Source organism: Tympanuchus pallidicinctus, unplaced genomic scaffold, assembly GCF_026119805.1.
Source record: "Tympanuchus pallidicinctus isolate F22 unplaced genomic scaffold, pur_lepc_1.0 scaffold5, whole genome shotgun sequence".
Taxonomy (NCBI): Eukaryota; Metazoa; Chordata; class Aves; order Galliformes; family Phasianidae; genus Tympanuchus; species Tympanuchus pallidicinctus.
In genome coordinates, this window is record NW_026294769.1 from 51,157,632 (window position 1) to 51,182,801 (window position 25,170).

General features: G+C 34.6%; 1 protein-coding gene across 1 annotated transcript in view; it reads right to left on the minus strand.

Moving 5' to 3' along the window:
• MMP16 (matrix metallopeptidase 16) overlaps window positions 1–25,170 on the minus strand; it is a 179,177-nt gene that overhangs the window by 48,596 nt on the left and 105,411 nt on the right. Inside the window, exons 4-5 of the mRNA XM_052703354.1 lie at window positions 22,308–22,612; window positions 2,193–2,354 (exon numbers count right to left, since the gene is read on the minus strand). Of these exons, the coding sequence (XP_052559314.1) occupies window positions 2,193–2,354; window positions 22,308–22,612 (467 nt within the window). The remainder of the gene's footprint in view (window positions 1–2,192; window positions 2,355–22,307; window positions 22,613–25,170) is intronic.

The window sequence follows — 25,170 nt, forward strand, 5'->3', positions numbered from 1 at the left end:
AGCTAGACACCTAGTGATTAAAAGAATTTCTGAAGATAAATTGAAATGGAATAACTAAAACAAAAATTAAAAACTAAAACTAAAACTAATTGTATAATATTTTAAAACCCTTTTTCTTCTAGCAAGCACATTTTTGTTCATAATATACAAGGAATTGATGGCAAATAAGTGTCCCACTCATAATTTCTCTGTTCAAAAGTCAAAGGGCCTTCTCAGGCAAATGCTTTTTATAATTCTAATGGCATAATGCTTTACTTTCATTTCAGTTTATCTTTCCCTTTCAACGTGTATTACTACATTTACTCATGTTTTCTATGTATAAAGAGATAGGAAGCTCCCACTGGAACAGTGATATTTCTGGAAACAAGATGAATGTGCTAATTTAGCTCATTCTATTTTGCCCTGCCTTCAAATCATTTAAATACACAATCAATTTTGATTTCAAAATATAAACATAATTTGCATGACTAGGTTCAGAAAGACATTTGAACAATAAGTAAACCCTAAAACTGCATAAATGTCCTTTGAATTTCTGGTATTTATTCAAAATAAGCATAGTTTTCTGAGAAAAAATATTGACTATATAAGGAAATGGTAAACTCCGTGAATGGTTGTCATCCAATTTAATAGCATTTATTTCATTCACAGTATTAAAATTTGTGGCATTTATAATTTACAGTGAATAATGGTGTTTGGAGGAAAATTGCAGATCAAAGTAATTATTTTAATAGGTATGACATTTTTATTGTCATACGATTCCCAATCATCTTTTCATTTTAAAGGGAGCAAAGGAATCAGTGTGCAGTAGCAAATGTTGGAAAGATTGTAACCTCAAACCAAAGTTTTTGTATGCTATTTGCTAGGGATGTCAGATATTACTTCCCAGGGGTAACACACTTCTCCAAATGTATAGCCCACAGCTGTTAGAGCTTAGTGGTTAGTTTTTGGCAAAGTATTGGTGTCTAGCCTTTAAGTCTAGACTACCAACTGAGCTCATGTGAAACAACCTTCCCTTTAGCTAATCACGGAGGAAAAAACAACAAAAAACTTGCTAAGCCAATCATTTTTAAACTACTATTTAAGCTTTATGAAAACATATATCAGTGCTTGCTAATATGATATTTAAAAAGCTTGTTAATATAAAACATAAAACAGTGGTAGGAAAGTTCTAATTAGCAGTACTGTTTTTCTCTACCAACGTAGGTGGCCTTCGTAGCAGTACAGATGAGTAAGGAATGGACCTAATAATATTCAGTTTAGCTTCTAAACTGAAAGAAACCTTGAGCACAAAACTAAATCTGATACAAAATGAATTGGAGAATATTAAACAAGGTAGGTCCAAATTATACATACTGGATGCGTGGCATAAATAGACTATACAGATATCTCAATATAGATAGAGGCAGAACAGTTCTTTCATTGTAGGGAAATGTATATTAAAATAAACAAATCAAACAGCAACAACAAAAACTTCCAACTGCTTCATAAATATCTACAGAATCAGTTTTTAAAAATCAGGAATAAAATTATAGCTTTGGAAATGCCAGAAACAATAATACAGGTATTAATTTTAGATTCAGCCCATAGACAGAATAAAGGTATTGCTTTGGTTTGGTTTCATTTACAATTTTCAGTTACTTTGCCTTCTCAAGTTCATGCAGAATTCATTTCTATACTTGTTACAACGAAGGGTTTTTTTAGACCTCAAAATCGATCTATTCAGGGAACTATTTAATTATTGATTATATTTATATTATCAATTATAATTAATGATTATTCCCAATCATTTGATAACTGAGAAGTAGTCAATTCATACTACTATATGTGTTTTTAGTACTTCAGAAATAAGCTCACTATGGTTGAAACTTGCATGCCTTAATATTTTAAAAGATCAGAATCCTTTCGCAGATATTTTCCTTACGGTCTTTTAGAACTTTTAAGATTACCATTCCAGCTGAGTGCAAATTTGAATGCAAATTATGAACAGTTAGAAACCAAGTAAAACCAAGTAAAAGTAACCAAGCAAAAGAGCTACACCATAATCTTTGGCCATCACAGAAAGAAGATTTTGGGACAGCAAGTGGCAGAGGATGCCCCAACAGTTTTTTTTTTTTTAGAGATAGTGTGAACAGGAGATTCTCAACCATTCTTAAGTGAAAATGTTCAAGTTTCCTAATTAAAACGAGACATACCATATATCTTCTGGATGCCCTGTAAATCATCATTAGGTAGTTTGAAGTTGTCAGTTTCCATATACTGATAAAAAGGAGCCATAATTGCTGTGGGATCATTAGAGTGCTCCAAGCCCAGAGCATGTCCCAGTTCATGCACAGCAACTAGAAACAGATCATTTCCTATGGAGAGAAGAAAGGGAAACAGTCTTTGAATCTGTGGGTATAGTAAAATAAATAACACAAGTGGAGCACTCTTCACTTGAAAGACATTTTCATTGAATTTGATTTTACTCATTGATACTTAGCAAATCATGAAGGTAATTGTTAAAAATTGTTAATTTTTATTGTTGTTACATGTTATATATGATATGCTTATAGATACCATAAGTGTGCTTATTTATTTAGCTAATGCACATAATTAGGACAACATTCAAGTGCCATGGCTGGCATCTAATCTTGTGTATAACTTTAGATATAGGTTTATGGTGTAATTAGCCTAAGCGAAAATGACTGCATCAAGATATAGTTCCAAAAGGTAAATATCCCTGCTGTGTGTAGTTAACTTTATAAACTGAGACCTATATGGCACGGACCCTACAGGGAACTTAGTCATTCAAATGCTTGCAGTCAGGCCCCTGCTGATTATTTGCACATGTTGTCCACTTCTGAATCACCGTAATTGAAATACCAATGTGGAAAATATGGATGTCTTGCTGTCCTTCCCAAAACAGAATATATATAGATCTAAACAATCAAATGTCAGACTCATGCTATAGACTCATCTCACACTTTAGTTTTTCCCTTCCAAAAATCTACATTTAATTTTTGTTACAGACTATTGGAAAAATTAGAAATGTTAGAAGTTTTACCGTAAACTCTGAAAAAACAAATTAAAGTCAATGCAACTGTTTCTATAAAAGTTTCAGAGTTAGACCTCTATAGTATTCATTTTATTCATTATGTCTTCAGCATATCATTTCATGAGTCTTTTGTACAGATTCTGACTATAGTCAATTTGTAACAGACTTTGGAAAAAAAGTTTTTCACATCCTGGGTATTGCTCATTTTCATCACTTAGGAATAGGAGGAATCATTCCTCAGAAGTGTGTTCCTGTCTGACCGAGAATTTTTCTAGATAACCATCTTATGCTGAACTTTTAGAAGACTGGACATAGGTGAAAGGGGTAAAGGGGTCCTAACCACAGTAGGTAGTTGCTTGTTGAAATGCCATTATAAGTGTGGTGAAAAATGAAGTAGCATATTCTGTGGCCTAGTACAGAACTGTATATTAGGATGAGAAAATAAATACTCAACATTTACTCATATTCTACATTCTGTACAATCTTTGCAGGTAGATAGTTAATTCCACTGCTAGCACTGGAATTCTAAGAATTATTATAATACACTAATAATGGTAAACACTGGATTTAGGAAATATATATATATATATATGTATCAATTTATAGAACCTTGAAGTTATAGTTGACAGCATTTCAATTTTTCAAGTGTCTTCTCTTGCTGACATGAAGAAATAAACTTTCTCCCAGGTACACACGAACAGAGAAACACTTGGCAGTAGATATCTTAATGATATACGGAGACATGCTGATGTTTGAAAAATAAATGTTTGATTGAAAGCTTGGAAATAGTCATAGCTGAAACTCTGTTCTTAGTTGACAGTTTTTTCATGCCTTTCTGATTCTTAATCCAGAAATATGAAAACTAAATGCTTATGCTTTTTTATCAGTATAACTGTGAAGAAAAAAATCACATCTTTCAAAAATTAATCTGACATAATATGCATTCAGAAATGAGAAGAGTTTATCCTATCATTTATAATTATGGGTTTTCAGATTAAATACTTTCTCAATTATCTATATATATTTGATGCAGTTCTTTATATAGCAAAGAAGATTTTTAGTGCACTGTTGTAATAGGCTTGAGGAGCTTGACTGTCCCTGTCAGGAGTGTTTTTGATACCTGAATTTGCCTTTCTATATCCAGTCAAAACTGATCTTGACATCATCTCATATGAATAATCCACAGCTTCTGTAGTTAACCTTAGCATTATTAGTGACACACAGGAGCAAATCTGTAAAGGCATTAATTCACTCACAATGAAATAATTAAAATCCCTTAATAACAATAAATTGATGAAAAGACATGAAGGAAGATGTTAGTGGCCATAACCATTATATTATGACAAGGCTCACAATTCTTTTCTGAATTTTATGAAAGTTAGAGTTTCAGCATAAGTTTATTAGAATAAATAATTTATGTGGCATTAAATTGCATAAGATTGAACTTCCTTTTCCTCATCATATGTGGCAAAAAGCTAATTCCTCTTTGACCTTGGTTTCTCTCATCATAGTTAAGAATATTAACTGGTCTAAGTCTTTGTATCAATAATTAAACTAACGAGTTGTACACAGCACTTATTGAACTATTTTCACATGGTTTCAAATTGATATTTGATTCTACCACAAGGTTACACTGGTCAATATCAATAAATTAAAGAACGTTTTACACGTGGTATTCAACTCTACTATTCAACATGAGGAACTGGGAGGTGAAATTGTAACAATTTCTAAAATTTCACAAAACCACACTTAATAAAATAGCCTTGGAAGCATCTACTTCTTCACTCTAATTGTGCCACTTTTATGCAATGCATGAACGATCAATAGATTTTTAGGTTCTTAGTCAACAATGTGTCCTTATAGAGACCTCCAGAAATTCCTGTATCTTGTTTAATGCTGATCTTGAGGCCCCATGAATTACACAGCGAAAAGGAAACAAATAAACACACCGTGATCTAGTGGCATATTTTCTTTCCAGGATGATATGTAATGTTTGTACAGCAAGGTACCTCCAAATTACTTCTAAGTGATAATGGGACTATGTCAGAAAACAGGTGTTACACAAAGGGTGGCCATTTATCTTTCTTCCTACATCTTTTGGGGGGGGAGTGGTTATTAAGCAAGAATAAAATAATAAATATTCAACACCTGCTTGGCCCTCCTCTCCTCCCCAAGGAGGCCCTCCTTAGTTATATAGCCTAAACCCGAAACAGAAAAAGGGACTGTGATAATTTCCAACTTCTGTAATGCAACATGTAGACATCAGGGGAGCCATAAAACGAGGTAAACCAGAGGCAGAGCAGCCCTTGGAGGAAGCACATAAGGAGAAAAGGAAGAAGGTCACAGGAAAAAGCTGGGAGAATAATATTCTTGCCTGGGGTGACAGAGTAATTTAACAGGGAACATATTTTCTACTTATAGTCAAATAGACCCATTATTCATAATAATTTCCATCAAGAGTCATGATTGTCTCCAGGGCATCCTGAATTTAAACTGACCCAAATAACACAGTGCAGTTGAAACTGAAGTTTAAACCAGTTCAAGATGTGCTGCATGAGACCACTGCAGGTAAGACTCACTACTGCCATAGTTTCTATCCTTTGTCTCTTGTATATAATCAGATTTCTACAGTTCAGCAATAATTACTCAGACCCCCTTTGATTTTGAAAGCAGACTTGCCTTGAGCATCACAGTGTTACTATTACCGCTGAGAGCACTCTAGTACTAGTATTAGTGACTTCAAGGTAGATAAAATATATAGTTCCTTGGTCAGTGTTCAGAGAAAGATGAAGTGCACAGGCAAGTGAATATTCATATCAACTCTGTCTACCATATTGGCATTGGGTATCTTTTTTAAACACTTGCAGTCCCTGCCATTGAATGAGAGAATCACGATTCTATATATCATTATCCAAGTAAAAAACACATATTTCAGTCTACTTGTTAAAATGAAGCACTATCTCAAAAATTTAAAAAAGTCATGAGTAGCAGTTAAACTACATGCAGCCATGATGGCTTTTAAACTAAAAGCTGACACTTCAGAATTTACAGCGGTGAATATTCATTGTGATAGTCTCAGTTATATCTTGTTATATTTATCGACAAAGCAGAAGAAAAATATTTCAAAATATATTTCGTAAGTATGAAATATCTGCATCTCTGTTCTTATGTTATTAGTATAGGGATTTAGAATAGACAGGGTATAGGTTAAAACAGATTGTGATTGTTTTTCTTATTCTACTCAGGTTTGATTTCAGAAAGAAAAAAATACTGTGTGTAAGGAACTAAGGCAAAATGATTATTTTTATACTGACACTTTTCTCTGAGGCTATAAACTATTTTAGGCACTAAATCTGCCTGACTTTACAATCACTGCCCAAACTCGAGAATATAAATATGTATTAATATATCAAATATTCAACAGCCAACACTGTGGAGCATGGTGTACAGAGAAACTAATAGCTAATACACCATTTTTTCATGTCTGCAGAGAAAATAAAGCCAATAAGTTTGTCCACAGCAAGCTATAAATAAATGCAAGTTCTGGAGACATTGTTTCCTGTTTTAATTGGTATATGAGCTTAATTTAGATAAGTAATGCCTTAATGGCTTAGCAACCCTTAGATTCATGTCTTGGCCATCTTTTTGGTGTAACACTAAATGACACCCTAGGGTTTGTCACTTGGTTTTTCTTGGCATGTGACAGTACATGCTACATACTGTTACAACATATTGCGAGCTCAAAGGTTCTCAGAGGCTTAAATGTCATATAACCTAAATTCTGACAACTTCTATATCCAGAGAAATACATAAAGAATCTAGAGGCTGAATTTCAAATGAGAAACAAACTGGAAAACTACCAAAATATTTTATACACTATTTTGGTTATTTTTGCAAAGATTATTCTACTTCATTTTTCACACAATACAGATAGAAGATTTCAGATTAAATACATGTGAATATGAAACATTCATCTGTACTTCTGTTGCAATTCTATTAAGAACAAGGCAGTACCCCAAAATCAACTTTATTGTTCATCAGAAAATATTATGTTGCCCATGAACTTGTCTGAAGTTTGTACACTTCGCATTTCCAATAATCTCTTCATTCATACCACTGACTCACTAAACAAAAGTTACTAATCCAAACTTGCTGAAAATCTGCAAAATTTTGAAAATATCCTTCCTGTGCATAGCACACAGAAAAAAAATTGAAGTGGTATATCTTTGTTATTATTTCCAGAGAGTACAGAATTTTGAATGTGATATTTCAACAGTGATAAAAGAAGATTCTTTTTCTCTGTGACCTTAGCACAATACAGCACATACATTATGTATGTACTCACATAAATGCAGGATATGCATGCTATATAGAGAGTATACATGATCCTAAATATAAATCATAGGCATACTCTTACCCAAATAAAGGTGCTACATTTCCCAGCCTAAAAAATCATATGTCATTGCTTGATGTTATCTCAGACTTTTATCAGACATTGAAATTCAGTAGTTTTATGGTTGTCTGGGGAAGAATTTTTTGCGAAATGGAAGAGCTGAGATGATGTAGTATCTTTGAGAAAATAAAACTTTTTTTAAAATGCATATTATACAGTGTATTTAATTTCTATGTGGATTTAATGTACTTATTTTGTGCACACAGTGTATTTTCAACAACTCTTTGTAGCCATTTTTCCACTGTGATAAAAATGATTGATATACAAATGTATTACTTTTACTTTGTTATTATGTTACATAATATATATCACAAAGTATTTGAAAATTGATTTACTGACGTAATTTAGAAACAAGCAGTTCATTATACACAAAGAATACTTAGGGTATAATTTAGTATACTTACACCCATGTGTACATTTCTTTTAAAAATATTCTATTTTAAACAGATCAATAGATTATATTATTGTGAAATTTAAACATGCTTGTTTGTAGTTTGGCAAGGGGATATCTCCATAGGCAGGACTGTCTTAGTGACTCAATGATCATTGCTGAGATTTGCTAAGGACATGTGAGCTGTGTATGCCCGTTCAGCCAGTATTGTACTGGTTCTGCATATCGTGGGTATAATATAGTCTGGATGCTGATCAATAACATCTTTGAATGGAGCCCACATATAGGTCAGCCTCTGCTTTAGAAGGCAGAACATGCAGAAACTAAGAATTTCTGCTTTATTACTTTACTGCTTTATTACTTTATTACTAGTCTCTCGGTTGCTCTGAAAGTAATGTCCTTTATTTATTTTCATTTTGACAGATACAAAAAGCAAAAATATACTACTTGATAGAACAAATTCTCAGCTGCAAAACAGTTTTTCAACAGTCACCACCTTTAACTATGTATTTTCACCATCCACAAACAAGAGGCTGCAAACTGTGCTTGTAAAAATCTACACCAGCACAGGTGACCAACTGTTGCTGTTGCCACTGCTGAAACACAGCACCCATGACCTTACTGTGTTAACAACCACTGTTTGTTTTTTATAAATCTTCAGAAAGCATTAATAAAAGTCAATGATTGCCATTTTTTTCCACATGGAGGAATTCAATGACACACCTTTACTTTATATGCACTTTCATGTCAGATGCCATTTGGTCAGACTGACCCCCTGCTGTCATCGGTCATAGGGCAACAAAATATCATGGAATATTGGTGGGAAGGCTCAACCGCTACTGCCATACTATCAACATCCATCTCTGACATCACGGGCCTATATAAAATAGGAGGCACTACTTTCAGAGCATTCCCCATACATATTTGCATTTTGCAATTGTCTAGTAAATAGCTTGACATGAGTAGAATTACTTCACAACTTCACAAAATATTCTGAATCATGAATCAATACCAGCTTCTCCAAAAATGGAAAAATCAAGCAGCTGGAAATTATCCTGGGGGAGGTAAGAATGGCACAGGAGTATAGCATTCCCCAGAAAGGTGTCATATATGTGTGTTTTTTTCTGCAAATATGAAATTTAGGGCTTTATTTCATGCTTTGAGGAAACTGCTGTGACAGCAAGCCTAAAATACTAATAACATCTACACTTATGCTGAATCTGTATCTCCTGGGATTAATTTCCATCTGTCTCCTGCAGCTAGTTTCTTTAGCATGCAGGTACACTACTGCATTTTTATACTTTTGTCAGATGACATTTGCATTCAGATAGTAATGAAGTAATACTAGCTAGCAGACTGAAGCTCTGTTTTGCGTGTGCTCATTAGTACCTTTAGATACTAATTTTTAAAAATAATCACATTTTAATTATATTGGAATTTTGCAATTTGCAAGTAAAAAATATTTGTAAACCAATTTCATTCAAGTCCACACCAGTGAAAGTGTTTTAAAAGACAATGGTTATTTTTATGAGTACAAAAATGATGAGGTTGCTAACTAACTTTTACTCTATTTTCCCAGTAGTATCAATGCTGCTAATATTATAGAAATCTTATTTATTAATGATCTTTCCTGTCTTCTCTTTGTTGTTGTTGTTGTTGTTGTTGTTGCTGTGGGAACAGAAAACTAACTCCTTTCTGAAGGCTGTGAGACCTTATGCTAGGACCAAAGGTTTGGGTAGGCAAGAGATGTACAAGAGCATGTATCACATTTTTCAGCTTCTTCAACTGTTCTGTCCTTGAGGGTCATTCATGTGAAGGAAATGAACAATTTTCTATAGCTGGTTGGTACCACACACTGACCGGGTGAAGATAAAAATAAAGGGATTTAATTGTGGTTGAGTCCCTGTTAAAATGAAATCCTTGCCTTTAACAACAACAAATGTAGATTTTGACTTTAAGCCTCTCAGCTAAAATGATGCCATTCTAACACACTGTCTGCTTTTGTATTGAAGAGATACTCTTTTTTTCTCCATTTCCCCTAATGTCCTGTGTATTCTACTATAAAGAAAAATACATGTAATTACTAGGAGGAAGGTCAAAGTCATGCTGTCAATATTCACAATAGATGTAACTTGCCACGGGGCAGAAATCTGCAAGGGTCCTACAGATCATTGAAATCACCAGAATAGGAGGATGTAGAATGTAATTTATACATAAAGGTTGTGTTGACTCTCTGCAGAGATAATTTTTTACCCAGTTTCAGTTAAACTACTGAGAGCAATTATATTATCCTCTAATTTAATTCACACTAAAGCAATCAAAAACAGGTTATTATCCTACTCAGCTTAACACATCTATATGACCTTTAGATTTATTTTTAAGATGAAGTGACATAGCACTGCGTATTTATTTAGGAATTTTATGTGAATAGTTCATTGTTATTTTATTGTTTAAGCATATGCATTAAAAAAAAATCATGATAGGATTGTCTATATTCTTTTTCTTGGTCAGATGATGACAGAACTGGGATTTTTGAATCTTAATTGGCAAAGTGATTAGAAGAAGGAAAAAATCATTAAAATTTCTCTGATCTGAGAAGCAGATATGTTTTCTGAGAAACCCGAAGACTTCAAAGGGAAGCTTGATCCAAGTATATATATTACATTTTAAATTGAGACAACGCTAATCTGAGATCATAAAAATGGGAAAAGTGACAGAAAGACAAATCTTCTACTTTGTTAAAATTTACTTATATGAAGTGCTATGATCTACTGGATAAATCTGCTGTTATTCATGAATATATCTATATATTAGTTTGGTTTACTTTAGATAGAGGAGTAAGTGAGGCACTTGGAGAATGACGTCACTTTGGCACCAGGGAGTCTTGTCATCAACATGGAGATGCCTGAGAACCAGCTGTGCAGGGCATTCTCCAGGATTAAAGCTCACAGATGTGCTGGAGAGAGACTTGAACACAGGCGTGATAGACTGGCCAGAGCCTGACCATGGCCATCCATCCTAGCTCACTTTCCTTTCTGTTTGTAAGGAGCCCTGGTAGGCTCAAAACACTGGTCCCACAGCTAGTCTCCCACATTCTGTGCTCAGGCAAGCCTGGAACCACTACTTTCCCCCTGTGCAGCCACCATGGCCAGCCCTGTTAGTAACACAAGCGGTCATTAAGAACACAAACCAGCTAAGGACTGTCTGTTGGTACATACTGCAGCTGTTAGATCTTTCTGAAGCTTAGGCCCTAATGTTTTTATTGCTTCTAGAACTGCTAGCTGAAGTGAAAGCAGCAACATTAATCCTATGCAACATTACTTCCATAAATTCAGTTTTTTGAGTATACAGTTATTGTCTCAATTAACCTACTTTGCATCAGTTCACAAGCTGTATCAGTAGAAAGGAGCTATGTATTAATCTTACAGTAAGGGAAAGTAAATATATATACGCCTTTACATATTAAAATATTACCAGCAACACATTCAAAATGTAAGCAGGGCAATTCTTTTGTGTGTTACCAAATTTAGACTAACAGGAGAATGTTTGCTGTCCCACCACAGGAGAAAGTGCACTGGTAACCATCTTGTCTGAGTGTAATACTGAACCATTCCCAAATCAGACATCTCTCCTGAAGAGAAAGATTATGTGTACCACAACAAGTGCTATTATTTGAAATTAGTTATCACTTCAGTTCTTCTCATCTGAAATTGCATGGTTTCAGCACTGCAGGCAATATATCTCTACTCTCACTACAAAGGGATTCCATGAGATTAGCTCAGACATAAACATCAACTTCAGGTCAGATTGATTCCTCTCCACTGAAGTCTGCTGGTTTCTGACTTAGGTTTTTTCATTTAAGCCCATGGCAAAACATTAATTATAAAAGTACAATTTACAGATTTAATTATTCTGTGAACAAAATCAGGAAACATTCATCATTTACTTGAGCCAGTGACTTAAATTTGTCTGCTACAACAAAATATTTTGCACAAATCAATCTTGTTTTTTTAATTTAACTCATTCTTTTTGATCTTCCTGTTTTCACCTTTTTCCCAACCAGATATTTTAGTTGTTTTAGATGTTTATTTAGATGTTGCCAGGTACCAGTGTTAGCTGCTCAGCATTTTTTTGAAACCCAAGCCCCTCGTGAAGTCTAAATATAGATTAAGAAGGAAAAAAAAGACCTCAAGAACATACGATTTTGTGTAATTTGACATGAAGAATTGCCAAGGTAAAGCATAAGTTTTACCTAGTTTCTGGATTGGAGAACACAGACATGAGAGTCTTTCATTAGAAAATTATACACTAATTTTTATAAATGTATAATATGACATTTTTTTATATTTTAAGATTAACTTACATTCTACTTTTGCAACAGCAATCAGTTAATATTTTGCCTAATAGATAAATAAATATATGTTTATTATAAGGTTCTTGTCTTATTCTCTCAGTAAAATGTGATATTTTCCAGGGTAATCAGGAATGTGATTTTTCAAATTCCCTTTATTCCCTGAAAACATACAGAAGAGAAGGAGTCAACGCAATAATGATATCCTATAGCATACCTGTGGGGAAAAAAATCAAATTTTGTAAAGCTGCTGTCTTGGAGAAAAGGTTTCTTTAGATCACTTGAGAATTGGGGTGCCAAGACAAATGCCTCATTCAAATAACAGAACTTTCTGTTTGGTCAGAGAGTTTGAAGAGCACAGATAATTCTCCTACCTAAATTATTTCTACTACTATCTCAGAGTGATAAAAATATGATTTCAAACTTTCTTTTTATTTATTTATTTTCTATGTATGGCAATTTATTTATGATTATAAAGGTGATCTAGCACATTTAAGAATATAGATTTTTACATGCTTCACTTAGCAAGAAAGCGTTTCTTTTTTTCCCTTTTTTTTTTTTTTTTTTTCCACAGTAGTTCCAACTCAAAACCCATGTGTGAGGAGTTATGTGGCTGTGAAAACAATAATGAAGAGGCTGACCCATATTTTATATATGCACTCATTCAAAATACATTACTCTGCCTGAAAAAAACCATCCTTGACAGTGACCTTTGGTAACATACTGAAGAAAAAAATCATGATCATCATTTTGGAACTATCAGTAGCTTCAATGTATTTTTAATTTCAAAAGCTTGTTCAACTAAATTTCCCTACAATAGCTCATTATTCTTAACATAATAATACTGCTGTCTGGTCCACTGAATCCAGCTTGGGAAGACATTAGTAATGTCTAATTTTCATTATTATGTGGTCATGTATTAGAGACAAAGACCTCTTTGAAAAAAATTAAAAGCAAAAAAACAACTTGTAATAGTAATGACATGCTCAGTCCCTTTTCTTTAAATGTAGCTGCAATAGTTACAGAATTGGCTGCTAGAATTCATTCTCCCTGTCAGCTAAACATTTCCTTGGCAATGAATTTGACATAACAGACAATGTGAACTTTCATCATTTATTTCTATGCAAAGTCTGCCAACTTAATTTTAACACTTTTCATTAGTGGTTTCAGGCTGGCTGATAGCAAACAAGGCAGATGACAAATCCAAGCACTTTGTTCTACTGGCCCTGGTATGTGGGAAACAACCTCCAGTTGAAGTTTAGATGGATAACTGAATTTGCAGTTTCCCTACCTAGTCCACATAGGCTTTCAATGGTTTCTTTTTGCCTACAGCATGATGGGAGCAATATGCAAATTAGTGGATTTGGTTACACTGCCATTTTGGGTTACTGTCTGCATCATAACTCTTTTTGTCTGGCCACAGTGCAAAGACCACCTTGCATCTGTAGATAATCAAAGCATAATGTAAGATGTGCTTAACAATTCACATTTCCATTGCTTTAACTAACAATATTGCAAAGATCATCTCCTTTACACTCTCCTCAGCCTCTCTTTTATTTGACATAATTGTGCACTTGACAATTTTAGGCCAAAAAGAAAGCTGAGAGCATAATACTACAGTCTCAAAGCCCCCGGGCTATATTACAAGTAGCCAACTAAAAACATCCAGAACACTAGTCTGGATTTGTACACAAGATGCCATTCACCCACCAAGTTTTCCTTTTAATTATGTATAAATCATAGAATCATAGAAAGACCTGAATTGGAAAGGACCACAATGATCATCTAGTTTCAACCCCCCTGCTATGTGCAGGGTCTCCAAACACTAGACCAGGCTGCCAAGAGCCACATCCAGCCTGGCCTTGAATGCCTCCAGGGATGCGGCATCCACAATCGCCCAGGGAGTTTGTGGAAAGCTCTTTTCTCAAAGATGGGTGTTCTATGGAAACAAAAACAAACAAAAGAACTACCAGCAACAATAAATACATAAATTAATAACAATTTTTTAAAAAATGAGCTCATTACCTTTGCAATGATTAGTATTCTACAACATCTGGCCTCCATCAGGTACAGGGGGTCTACCAGACAGACCTGCTTAACTTGTCTGTACAGTCCTATGTCCAATGACTGGGTCCTCACATAGTACCCATGGCCACTTACAGTTGTTTTTGAAAACATTCTCCACCTCTTCAAGAACAGAAGGGGTCTTTCTGTTCCTGAGTGCAGCTCTACATTCACAGCTCTGCATACCACAGTGATACTTTTAAGTACACACAGAATGTTTCAAAGATACCATTTTATGTGAGATCTCGGACTGACATGGAATAACAGGTGAGTGTAGCACACTGAGCGCACCCAGGTAAGGCATGGGAAGCTTCAGAACAGATCAGTCCTAACAGTACAACATGACTTACAGCTGGGGAACAACTGGTTTGCTATCTCAAGCAATGGAAGCCTTTAGGGTTAGCAATAGAAAGCATTACCTGCATATGAGTTGATTCCTGGATATCAAGGGGAATGGTTGAAAAGAAAAGAACCAGCAGATATTCCACTTGCAACTTTTAAATATTATCCTGGCACTTCCACTATTGTGAAATAGTATAAATTTAATAGTTTCTTTTTTGCTTGCTAATTTATAATGCTGCTAATTCTCTCATTTTGCACTCAATTGGGCTGCTTTAACCTTACAAAAACATATAAACAAATAAATTGAGTCCTCTTTATCTTGAAAACAAGATATGACAGCGGACCAGAAAAATATTAATGACATATATAAAATGATTAGGAAACTGCTTCTTCACAGTAGATAAGTATCAGTGTACCTAAACTGAATTTGTTAATGGTAGGTTCAAAATTCAGGAAAAGATAGTTTTCCATATCTGCTTAAGCTACAGAACACTTTGCCACAGGATGTTGTGGATACTAAATGCTTACACAGGTTCAAAAACAGATTACACCAGTTCATGAAAGGAAATCCCTCAAAGCTGTTAAACACAAAAATACGGCCTCTGGCTCAGAAATTCAATGAGCCACAGATTGCTGGAAGCTAAGCATGAATATGGTAGTGTTTTGCTGCCATATGCTTACTCTGCTCTTATCCACTTCCCTAGGTATCAGCTAATAGCCACATTAACAAGTAGGATATTTTCTGCGAATCTGTGTTGTCAGTTCTGTGTTTAAAAATATACACACAAGTATGACGCAAAAAAATCAAAGAGGACAGGCAACTTTCACATATTAAACCTAGTACAGAAATGAAAAATCAGCATGCAATGACTCTGGGTCACATTGTCTGCAGATCAAATCCAATATCAATAAAAGCTTATTAAAACATATATAATCAATTAAGCAAGTGAGTTATGAAAACAGTACCAAGGTTTTAATAGAGTTTCCTTTAACCTGAAATACTCAGCTTGCTTCGTATCTAACCATTTCACATAACATGCATTGTTTGAGACATGGAGCTCTGTTAGGAGATGTGGTTTTCACAGCTCCACTGGTTCACATTTCCAGCAGCATATATCTGTTGCGCTGTGACAACCACACTGGCAGCCAAAAAAAATTTACTATGAGTTGATCTATGCAGTTTAGAGATCAGGATTTTCATAATTTTTTTTTTCTTGGCTGCAAACACAAAGCTTACAGCAACATACAGCAGAACCTGCACGCTAACAAGAGACCAAGTATCTTACACAAGATACTGTATTTGCATGACATCCCAAAAAGTCTTTTACTGGCAAAAATGAAAGAAATATCAATTGCATGGTACAAAGGGGTAGGCTTTTCTGTTTGTTTGTTTTCAAGTCTGCAAAACTTGCTACATTTGGAATACTAAAGAGTTAGCAAAAAATTACAAGATCCTTGAAAAGTGTTTTATATTTACTTCTTCTTAAAACAGATTAATGCATATAAAGTTCCCAGTATCTCACAAGGGTGTTAGCATTCAGCAAACATATTATCCTCAATATTTTAAAGGAAATGCACACCAATATCACCTATTACTTCTGTAAAAGTATTTGACTTACTGTAATGGAACTTCAACCTTTTTTTTTTTCTTGTTGTTATTTCCTTGTTTTGCTTTTTCTTTTGTTTCAATAGAAGACTGATTTCTTCAGAACTGCAAGACTGTGTAGTAGTTGCAATAGTAAATTTACCACAAAAAATCACGCATGTAACCATTTCTATTTCTCTTGTAGTTATAGAATCATTGAATCATGAGTTGGAAGGGACTTTAAAGGTCATTTAGTCCAACTCCCCTGCAATGAACAGGGACATGCGCAGCTAAATCAGGTTACCCAAGGCCTGGTCTAGTCTCACCTTGCAAGACTCTATTGACAAAGCATCCACCATATCTCTGGGCAACCTGTTTCAGTGCCTCACCACTCTCACTGTAAAAGACTTTTTCCTTATATCTAACCTAAATCTACCCTCTTTAAGCTTTAAACCACTTCCGTGGTTCTATCACCACAGGCCCTGCTGAAGAGCCTGTCTCTTTTTTTCCTGTAGCTCCCATTAAGATATCAAAATGCTGCTATCAGGTAAAGTCAGAGCCTTCTCTTCTCCAGACTTACAGCCCCAGTTCTCTCAGCCTGTCCTCACTGAAGAGGTATTCCATCTCTTGGACCATTATTGCCGCCCTCCTCTGGACATGCTCCAACAGGTCCACATCTCTCCTATACTGAGGACTCCACATTTGGCTGCAGTTTACCAGGTGAGACTCACCAGCACAAAATAGAGGAGGAGCAGGATCATCTCCCTTGCTCTGCTGGCCACGCTTCTTTTGATGCAGTCCAGGGTATAGTTGGCTTTCTGGGCCGCAAAGGCACATTGCTGGCTAATGTCCAGCTTCCCATCCACCAGTAATTCCAGGTCTTTTTCAGCAGGGAAATATCCTCATTAATGTGAGGATAAGAATATCAAACTAACTCTACTGATATACAGAGAGCTTATGCCTAGATTTTGCCAAGCATTTTCTGCCTCTGAAAGCCACATTTCTACAGTCAGCAAATGGTACATTAAGCATCACTTCTAATCTGCTTGAAGCTTAAGCTCTCAAGAACATCCTTGTTTTCCCCAAGAGCTACTTCTAAATCTTACTCTGTTTTAAAAAGCTACACATGTGTAAGTAGGTCAATCTTAAATTAATCTAGTTAGAAGTACTGTGTTCTCTATTCAAACTGGTTTAGCACTCCTTTTAAATAGGTTTAGATTCATTCAGTACTTCCCAGAAAAAAAAATAACTTCTTTAAAAAAGAGCTTAAGTGCATTTAGCAAGACAAATCTAAAATCAATTTTCATACACCAATGCAATTTTTGAAGTAGAAGCAGGAGTGTATGCCTTAAGTTAGAGCCTTTTACCTTCTGACAGATAGCAAAAATGTTTTCAAATACTCTCAGGTGAAGAAATGAAATTTCCTGTCACTACCAGCCAAATGAAAATTCTGAGCAGTTTTTAATTAGAAACCTTCCTTTGATGGGTTGGGGCTGCAAGGATTATGAGGAACTCTTATATCATACGTTGACTCATCTTTTTCTCAACAGTTTTATCATGGGATCATAAGAAACCTTCACTCATTGGAATAAGGCAATCCAATCAAATCTAGTTAGTACTATAAAATGTGCATATTTATTTTCTTTTTAATTTGCATTTTTGAAATAAATACGAGAGAACTTGCCTACAAAATTTTATCCTATTTCTATGTATTACTAACAAGGCAGAGCTGCAAGATGAGTCCTATTCATAATTGTATTGTTGAAATATGTTCTCTTTTTTTTCCCCAGTAGCAAACGGCTAAGTTCTTCAGACATTATTTAAAATTTGCTCAGATTTATAAAGAATGCTGCTTAAAATATAGCAAAATTCAAAGAATAGAAGTAGAAAAATATAGTTACTTTTTTGGGGATAGGGGAAAGCATCTTATTTATGAGACCTTAAAAATGTATATGGTCTATCATGCTGCAGTACTTTGGAGAGTAGGAGCAGAAGATGTTACTGGTTCTGAGGCTTCACAACTACACAGTGATCGTCCATAAATCTAACTAGAATCCAACACTTCAACTCCTAATTATATTGAGGTGAATAAAAAAATTTACATTCTCAATATTTAATATTGGCAATATGAAGATAACTTGGAGGACAGCGCTGTTAAAGCCAACAGGATCTACCATCAGCTTCAGGGAAACAGAGCATAGAAGAGGAACTTCTCACTAGCAGTAGAGACAGTACCATCCTCCTCCTGTCTCTATTTGTGACTTTCAATTTACATCAGTGATTTGAAACTTTTACAATTAAAAATACACTTATATGCTGTTAATGATTTTGAATATACCTTATCTCCCATATTGCAGTAAGAGGTCATTGTTCTTTTCTACATTTGGATACATTTTTCATTGAAAATAATTTTTTTTTTGTTTCAGAAATAAGGTGATGTATGTATAACTCTTAAAAGGACTGAAGTCATGAGGGCAATGTAAAGTCTCGCTTGTCTTTAAATTCATATATTAAGACGTCTTATTTTCCCTTTTGTTCCCTTTCTTTTTCTTTCCAGTGTTTCTATTCAAAATAAAAGAAAGTTTAAATTTTTTCTTAATAAATACTTCTTTCCTATCAAAAGAGATTCTGTCCTTGTTTACACTGCTTCCCTGTGGTTGCAAATTTCTCATTCTCCTTTCTGACCAGTTATTTCTGCCGTCACCAGAAGTACTATGGAAAGAAGTTCAGGAAAGAGATACTGCAGCTCAGTTGGAATTAAGGTACTGCTGTATTCAACTTATCCTGAAAGCAAAGCATTAATTTCTGTAATAGGAGTGTTTTTTCTGACCAATAACCCTATTAGACTACTCTTACAGTCTACATTTCTACACTCTTCAGAATGAGGGAGGAGTCAAAGTACAGATTCCTTTCCCACTTCCTTAGAACTTTTGATTAGAAATCTGCAAACCATACAAAAAATGACCCTAAAGAAGCAAACGAAAGTAGCACTGAGCTGCAGAGATGAAGTGTAACAGCTGAAAATGATCTCTCAGTCTGGAAAATTATTTAAGCCAAGTAATAACCAATGAAATCAAGAAAATATGATGAGGAAAACAAACAACAGCAATGATAACAGAAACAACAACAAAATACCTAGAGCATGAGCTCACTGTAATTAACTAGTCAATGTGAAGTAACTTAGGAATACTGAATTTCTGAATAGTAACTCAGAATACTGAATTTCTATATCATTCCTTATTTTATTCTTGGTTTAGTGCTCATTCAATAGAAAAAAATGCTATAAAAACTTCTGTAAAAGTTAAAACAGGTTATGGAAGCATTTCGAGGAGTTGGCTGTATTTTCTAAAGTAGACAATAGGTATTTTCATTAACAGAACAGTAAAAGGTGAAAAGTCAGGAAAGTACTTTTCAATAGGATCTACAATTTACATTTTTCTTCTAAATAACTGGGCTGATTTGAGTTTTCAAATCACTCCAGTTTAATTAGAATAGAAATTAAAAAGATAATCCAATTAAATAGAAATCTGAGAAAATCATTGCTTTTGGGTGATATTTAATTTGAAAAATAAATACAAAAATTTATTGCTAAAACTTTTTACTCTTCTGTTCAATATTTAACAACACCACATGAAGATGACTATTGGTGGACTATTGCAGCAATGAATCTTAAAAAAAAAGACACTCACCTGAGAAAAATAACTCATGGCTAAGATCAGAAATAGATTTTTCAACCTTCTGCTTATCAGTGCTCTTAGACTGAGCTCAAGATGGTAGAGAGCCTAAGAGACTTGTAAGTCTTTTCTTCCTGTCAATCCCCAATGGAATGCTTATCTTCTTTTTCCACTTGGAAATTGTTTCCAGTCACCAAGAAAAATAAAACAGTGGACGTTCCTTCAGGATTCCTAGACCTAAGCTAATGCAGTAAAATTGTCATTGGCCTACCTGATAACTGGAAGCCATGGAGAAAAAGGAACTCTGAACATACAAATCAACTACACAAATGTTGTTATTTCTAGGGTGTCAATCACACGGTGCTTTTGTTTTGACAATAGCTGTGACAAAAGATTTGTAATTCATACGATAGCAACAATGAAACCAGGATTTGCCAAATTTTTTTGGAAAACTCACATTGGTAAGATATTTACTTTAATTTTCATTTATTTTGCAGAATTTCTGCAGTCATAAACTACCTTGGGTTCTCTATTTTGACTACTGGATTCCAATAGGAATAGCTCTCCCTCATAAAAGTACATAAGAACACATCAAGGTAGAAGTTATTAAAACTGAGAAATAATTTTTTTTCTGATAACTCTTCATGACATAGACAATAAAAATTTTTCCTTATAAAAGGCCAATATCCTAAGATATCCAAAAAAACATTTTTAGTAATAGCACCATTTTGTTGTCATTTAAAGTTTTCATTCTAGATGTCTTACAGTAAATAAAATACAAGAAATAGCTTTTGACAACTGCTGTACAAAAGACAACCACAAAATATAAAATAAAAAATATGTGTCCTATGGCACTCTGAAGATTATTTAAGAAACATAAGAAGATAGCTAGAAGATCACACATTTTAGTACACTCTAAAATTATCCACATGTGGAAACGCTGCAAAAGTGTTATCACATTTTACACTGACACCTTGTCATCAAAATACAAATGCCTGTAGATTTTCCTAAGTGCTTTAAGAAATAGTTCCAGAAACAAAGAACGTTATCCGCAGCATTTGTTTCCCACTAAGCCCATAAAAACACCTTGATTTAACCTCACAATGCGAAGACCGATGATGTAATTGAACTGCACAAACAGCGGAGTCTCACTGTTGTTTCTCTGAGCTAAACATGTGGAGAGCAAATATGAGCAGTTCACTAAATTTTGCACCAAAAGAATCTAGGGTTCAGTTCACAGGAGATAAGTTTCTTGACCCATTCTTCTACCAAAGACCTTAATAGTAAAGTAAGCTGCTCTTTCCTCACTGTCCCTTGCGCTTTGGAAGTATTGCACCATCAGAACAGTCAAAACATCCCTGAAATATTCATTTCACACTTTGCTGCAAGCACCAGGCTACAAAAGCTAGTACACAGAAAACTGAATTTGACTTGGAAGATCTTAGGTGACAAACTTGTTAGATAAAAGCTCTGACTGTTCACTGGATAGGTTTAACACTCAAATACAACATTTTTGCATTTCACTGTTATCTTTATAATCTTTTGTGCATCAGTAACATCCTGATTATGTATCAGTGCATTCCATTCTGTGCAACACTGTTTGCTGAAAAGACTCTACAGCTGTGTAACTGACATGGAGAGATCTACTAGAACATATGGAGCCAAAACAGTGAACACAGAATTTCTACACAAAAATACTTTCTAGATACTCTTCTGCAGATATGCAAAAGTCAATTTTAAATTAGGCTTCTTAGATAATGGAAGTAATTTAGTCACATGAACTTGGAACTCAGCAAAAGCCAGATTGTTTGTCTAGTATATTGTGTAGTCACTTATATGACTATAAGGAATGTACAACTTATATAAGGAATCATAAGTTCCAAGTAAGATTCAAAATTCAGAAATGTTAGTTCTGTTCTTGGAATAGCACTCTTAAGAGCTAACTTAAAAATTCTGCCATTTCATCACCATTAAGAAAAGCAGATTAGGTTTCTTATACATAGGTATCCACTGTATTGGTGAGTAGTGTCAGCTCTTTTTAACCACTCTTATATTACTTCTAATGAACATTCAATTTTCCCTGAACCTAAATAAAACACTTACGGCAAAGAAGTTAGAAATGAAAGGAGTAATGTAAATATTCAACAGTACAATTGTTGAATGAACATAAATGTTTCCAATGGGAGTTTAATGTGCTTCAGGAGAAACACTTTTTCATGCTCTAAGTTACTTTTAGACAGAAACTTTTTGTTGAAGATTCCTAACAGACCAATTAACTGAAGAGAATACAAAACAACTGTGAACTTAGGAAACTAAGTAACTTTAAGAATAGGGAAGTGTGGAAATAGCTGTAAATTCATGACACATTTTAATTAATTTTATTTACTTTGTTTAAACTGAAATCTTCTCTTACCATCATGATTAGGATTTCCCAAAGTCCATGGCTCATCTGAGTCAAAATGAGTGTCTCCCCCAATTCCTGGCCCAGGGAAATATGCATGGGCCAAAAATCCTCCCTCCCCATCAAAGGGAGAACTGTCTCCATGAAAACCTGATGCAAAAATGATTGTAATATCCACGTCTCTCTTGCCATTTTCTAATTCAATATACGGAACTTCTTCAAATGTTAGAGGAGTTACATTCTGCCACACATCAAAGGCACGGCGAATGGCTTTACGGGTTTCAGCATCACCTACTTTTGGAGTGACGTTCTTAATGCTGAAAGAAACAGAAAGATTGAACAGATTAAATTTGACTGCTTGCATCCATTTTTCCTTAATTATTAAAAAAAAAAAAAAAAAAAGTGCTTTTATAGGCCAGTGTGGCATTATTTCCCTTAAGGAAATTGTTTTTAATCAAGCAGGTGAGAAATTGCATTAATCTGTGCAGTTCTTTTTGCTAAAATTTATTACATGTTACCTGGGTTATTCTCAGCAGCACAAAAATCTTATTTTTAGAACATGAATAATATTTCTTAATGAAAAAAAATTCCTAGCAGTGGGATAACCAGATTAATCAACCACTGACTGTTTACCTCCTGGATCACAATTCAAATCCATCACATCTACAGAATGGCATTCTAATCAGAAACTTAAAATGTTTCCAGTTAAATGCAATTTTTAACTTCTTAGCAGGTCCATTAACAATTTGCAGAGCTCCATGCTGTGACCACCAGCCACTATTTGCAGAGCATTGAAAATGGTGCTTGATGCATTTCCAACTGGATGGATAATTCCTTATCACAATAAAGAGCTTGATACTAATATGGCTTTTATAATCTGATTGCTTTTATTAATAATGCAGAAGACTGTAGAGTTCATCAGAAAGCTCATTTTATAGAACATAATTTTGTGTTAATTCTTAAAATATTATTGCTAAGTACAAATTACAGTCTCCACCACTTCTTCAATTACACACAAGTGAAAGGCAAAGAAAACAATGTCAGAGTTACAATTAAGGAACTAAATTTACAGTAGAAATATCTTTAAAAACGGCTTTATTTGCTTTCATTTCGCAATTCAAGAAAAGAATGCCAATAATCAGTGTTAGGCTTGTGCGTCTGTACTGAAATTGCTGCAGCTAATTCATTTGACATGTGCTTGACTAACTGGACAGCATAAGTTTAATATGTAATATTCTAGAGTGTATGTAAATTTCTATGCATCTGAGCAGCAAAATGTGTTAATGGAGAACAAAGAGAATGTCATGAATAGAATAGACCTAAGAAGAGACTATTTTTCAACATAGTCATCACCATTAGCTTTGTATTTTTGCCCACTATGAAAAATAGCCTGGAGGTTGCACTTGTAAAAATCTACACCAGTGGAGGTGACCCACGTTGAAACATACCACCCACTGTCTCACAGTGCTCACATCCACTGTTTGGTTTCCATAAACATTCAGGAAGCATCAATGGATGTCAGCAGGTGCCATTTTTTTCCCCATGGAGGAGTTTAATGACACTTCTTTGTTTCATACTCACTTCCACATCAAACACCATTTGGTCAGACTGCCTCTCTTCTGCCATCTGTTACACAGTAAAATTCGATGTAATGGAATATTAGTATGAAAGTTCAATCTCTATTGTAATACCACCAACATCCCCCTCTGATGCTGTAGGCCAGCATTATAAAATAGGACAGATCACATTCAAAGAATCCCCATACACAATGTGCATTCTGCATCTATCTAGTAATTAGCTTGAAGTGTGTAATTAAGTATTTCAGAAATTCCTAACTTTCTTTCTAAAAGAGCACGGACTTAAGGATCATTCCTCTTTGTTTCTTACAATCTCAGTCAAAAGAGATAAAAAATTTCACAAACTATTCTAACTCATGAATCAGTACCAACTTCTCCAAAAAGGGAAAAGCTAAGCAGTTGGGAATTATCCTAGGGGAGGTAAGGAAGGCACCATAAACATAGTGCTTCTCCAAAGGGTGTAAGCTATGTTTTTTTCTGCAAAAGTGAAGTTTATGGCTTTGTTTTTACTTGCATGTGTAGCTTTTCCTTTAACTTTTTTCTTTTCTTTTTCTTGTCAGCCTGTTACTTTTCTGATTCTCCAGCACATTTAGGAAAGTGAGTGAGTGGCTGGTAGAGCCAAGCTGCTCGCAAGGGTTAAAGGTCAACATTATAGTTATTTCCAGAATTTCCAGAAGATGATTGTCCTTTTAATGGGTTTAGTACAAGCCATGTTCAATCCTAAAATTCCAAATTCTAACACTTCTTTTAACAACAATGTTGAAGTTGTCTAGCTGGAAATATTGCTTAGAATATTTCGCCAGTACAAACATATAAATTCCAAAGAATTTCACATTTCTTTCATGGTCTCAGTCTCCAAAGTGCAGTAACAAAATCAGTAGCTACAATGTATCTGCTTTCAGAAATTCTACAACTCTTCTAAGAATTTTGTTTAGACATATCACTGCAGTAGCAGATAAAGTCTTAAATGATTCCTTTTCTTATTACATGGATCTCTACATCTTAAAACTATCAGTCACCTAAGATAGTGGTAACTGTCACTTGTAACATAAAAAAAGCAGCTAGGTATCTTATATTCAACATGTTCAGATAACGTGTCTCAAATAAAAGTAAGTGGGGAACATGCTGACTCAAAATCTCTCCTGCTGCATGGTGGTAGTACTGCAAGACAAAGCCCATCATAATAAGAAGATGGTATTTCCTGAGTATTGTTTTCCTGTCTTGTAATCACTTCAAGAAAAAAAGCCTGTAAAGAGAAATCTTCAGTGCTGACATTGAGCAGACCAGCAACGGAAGCT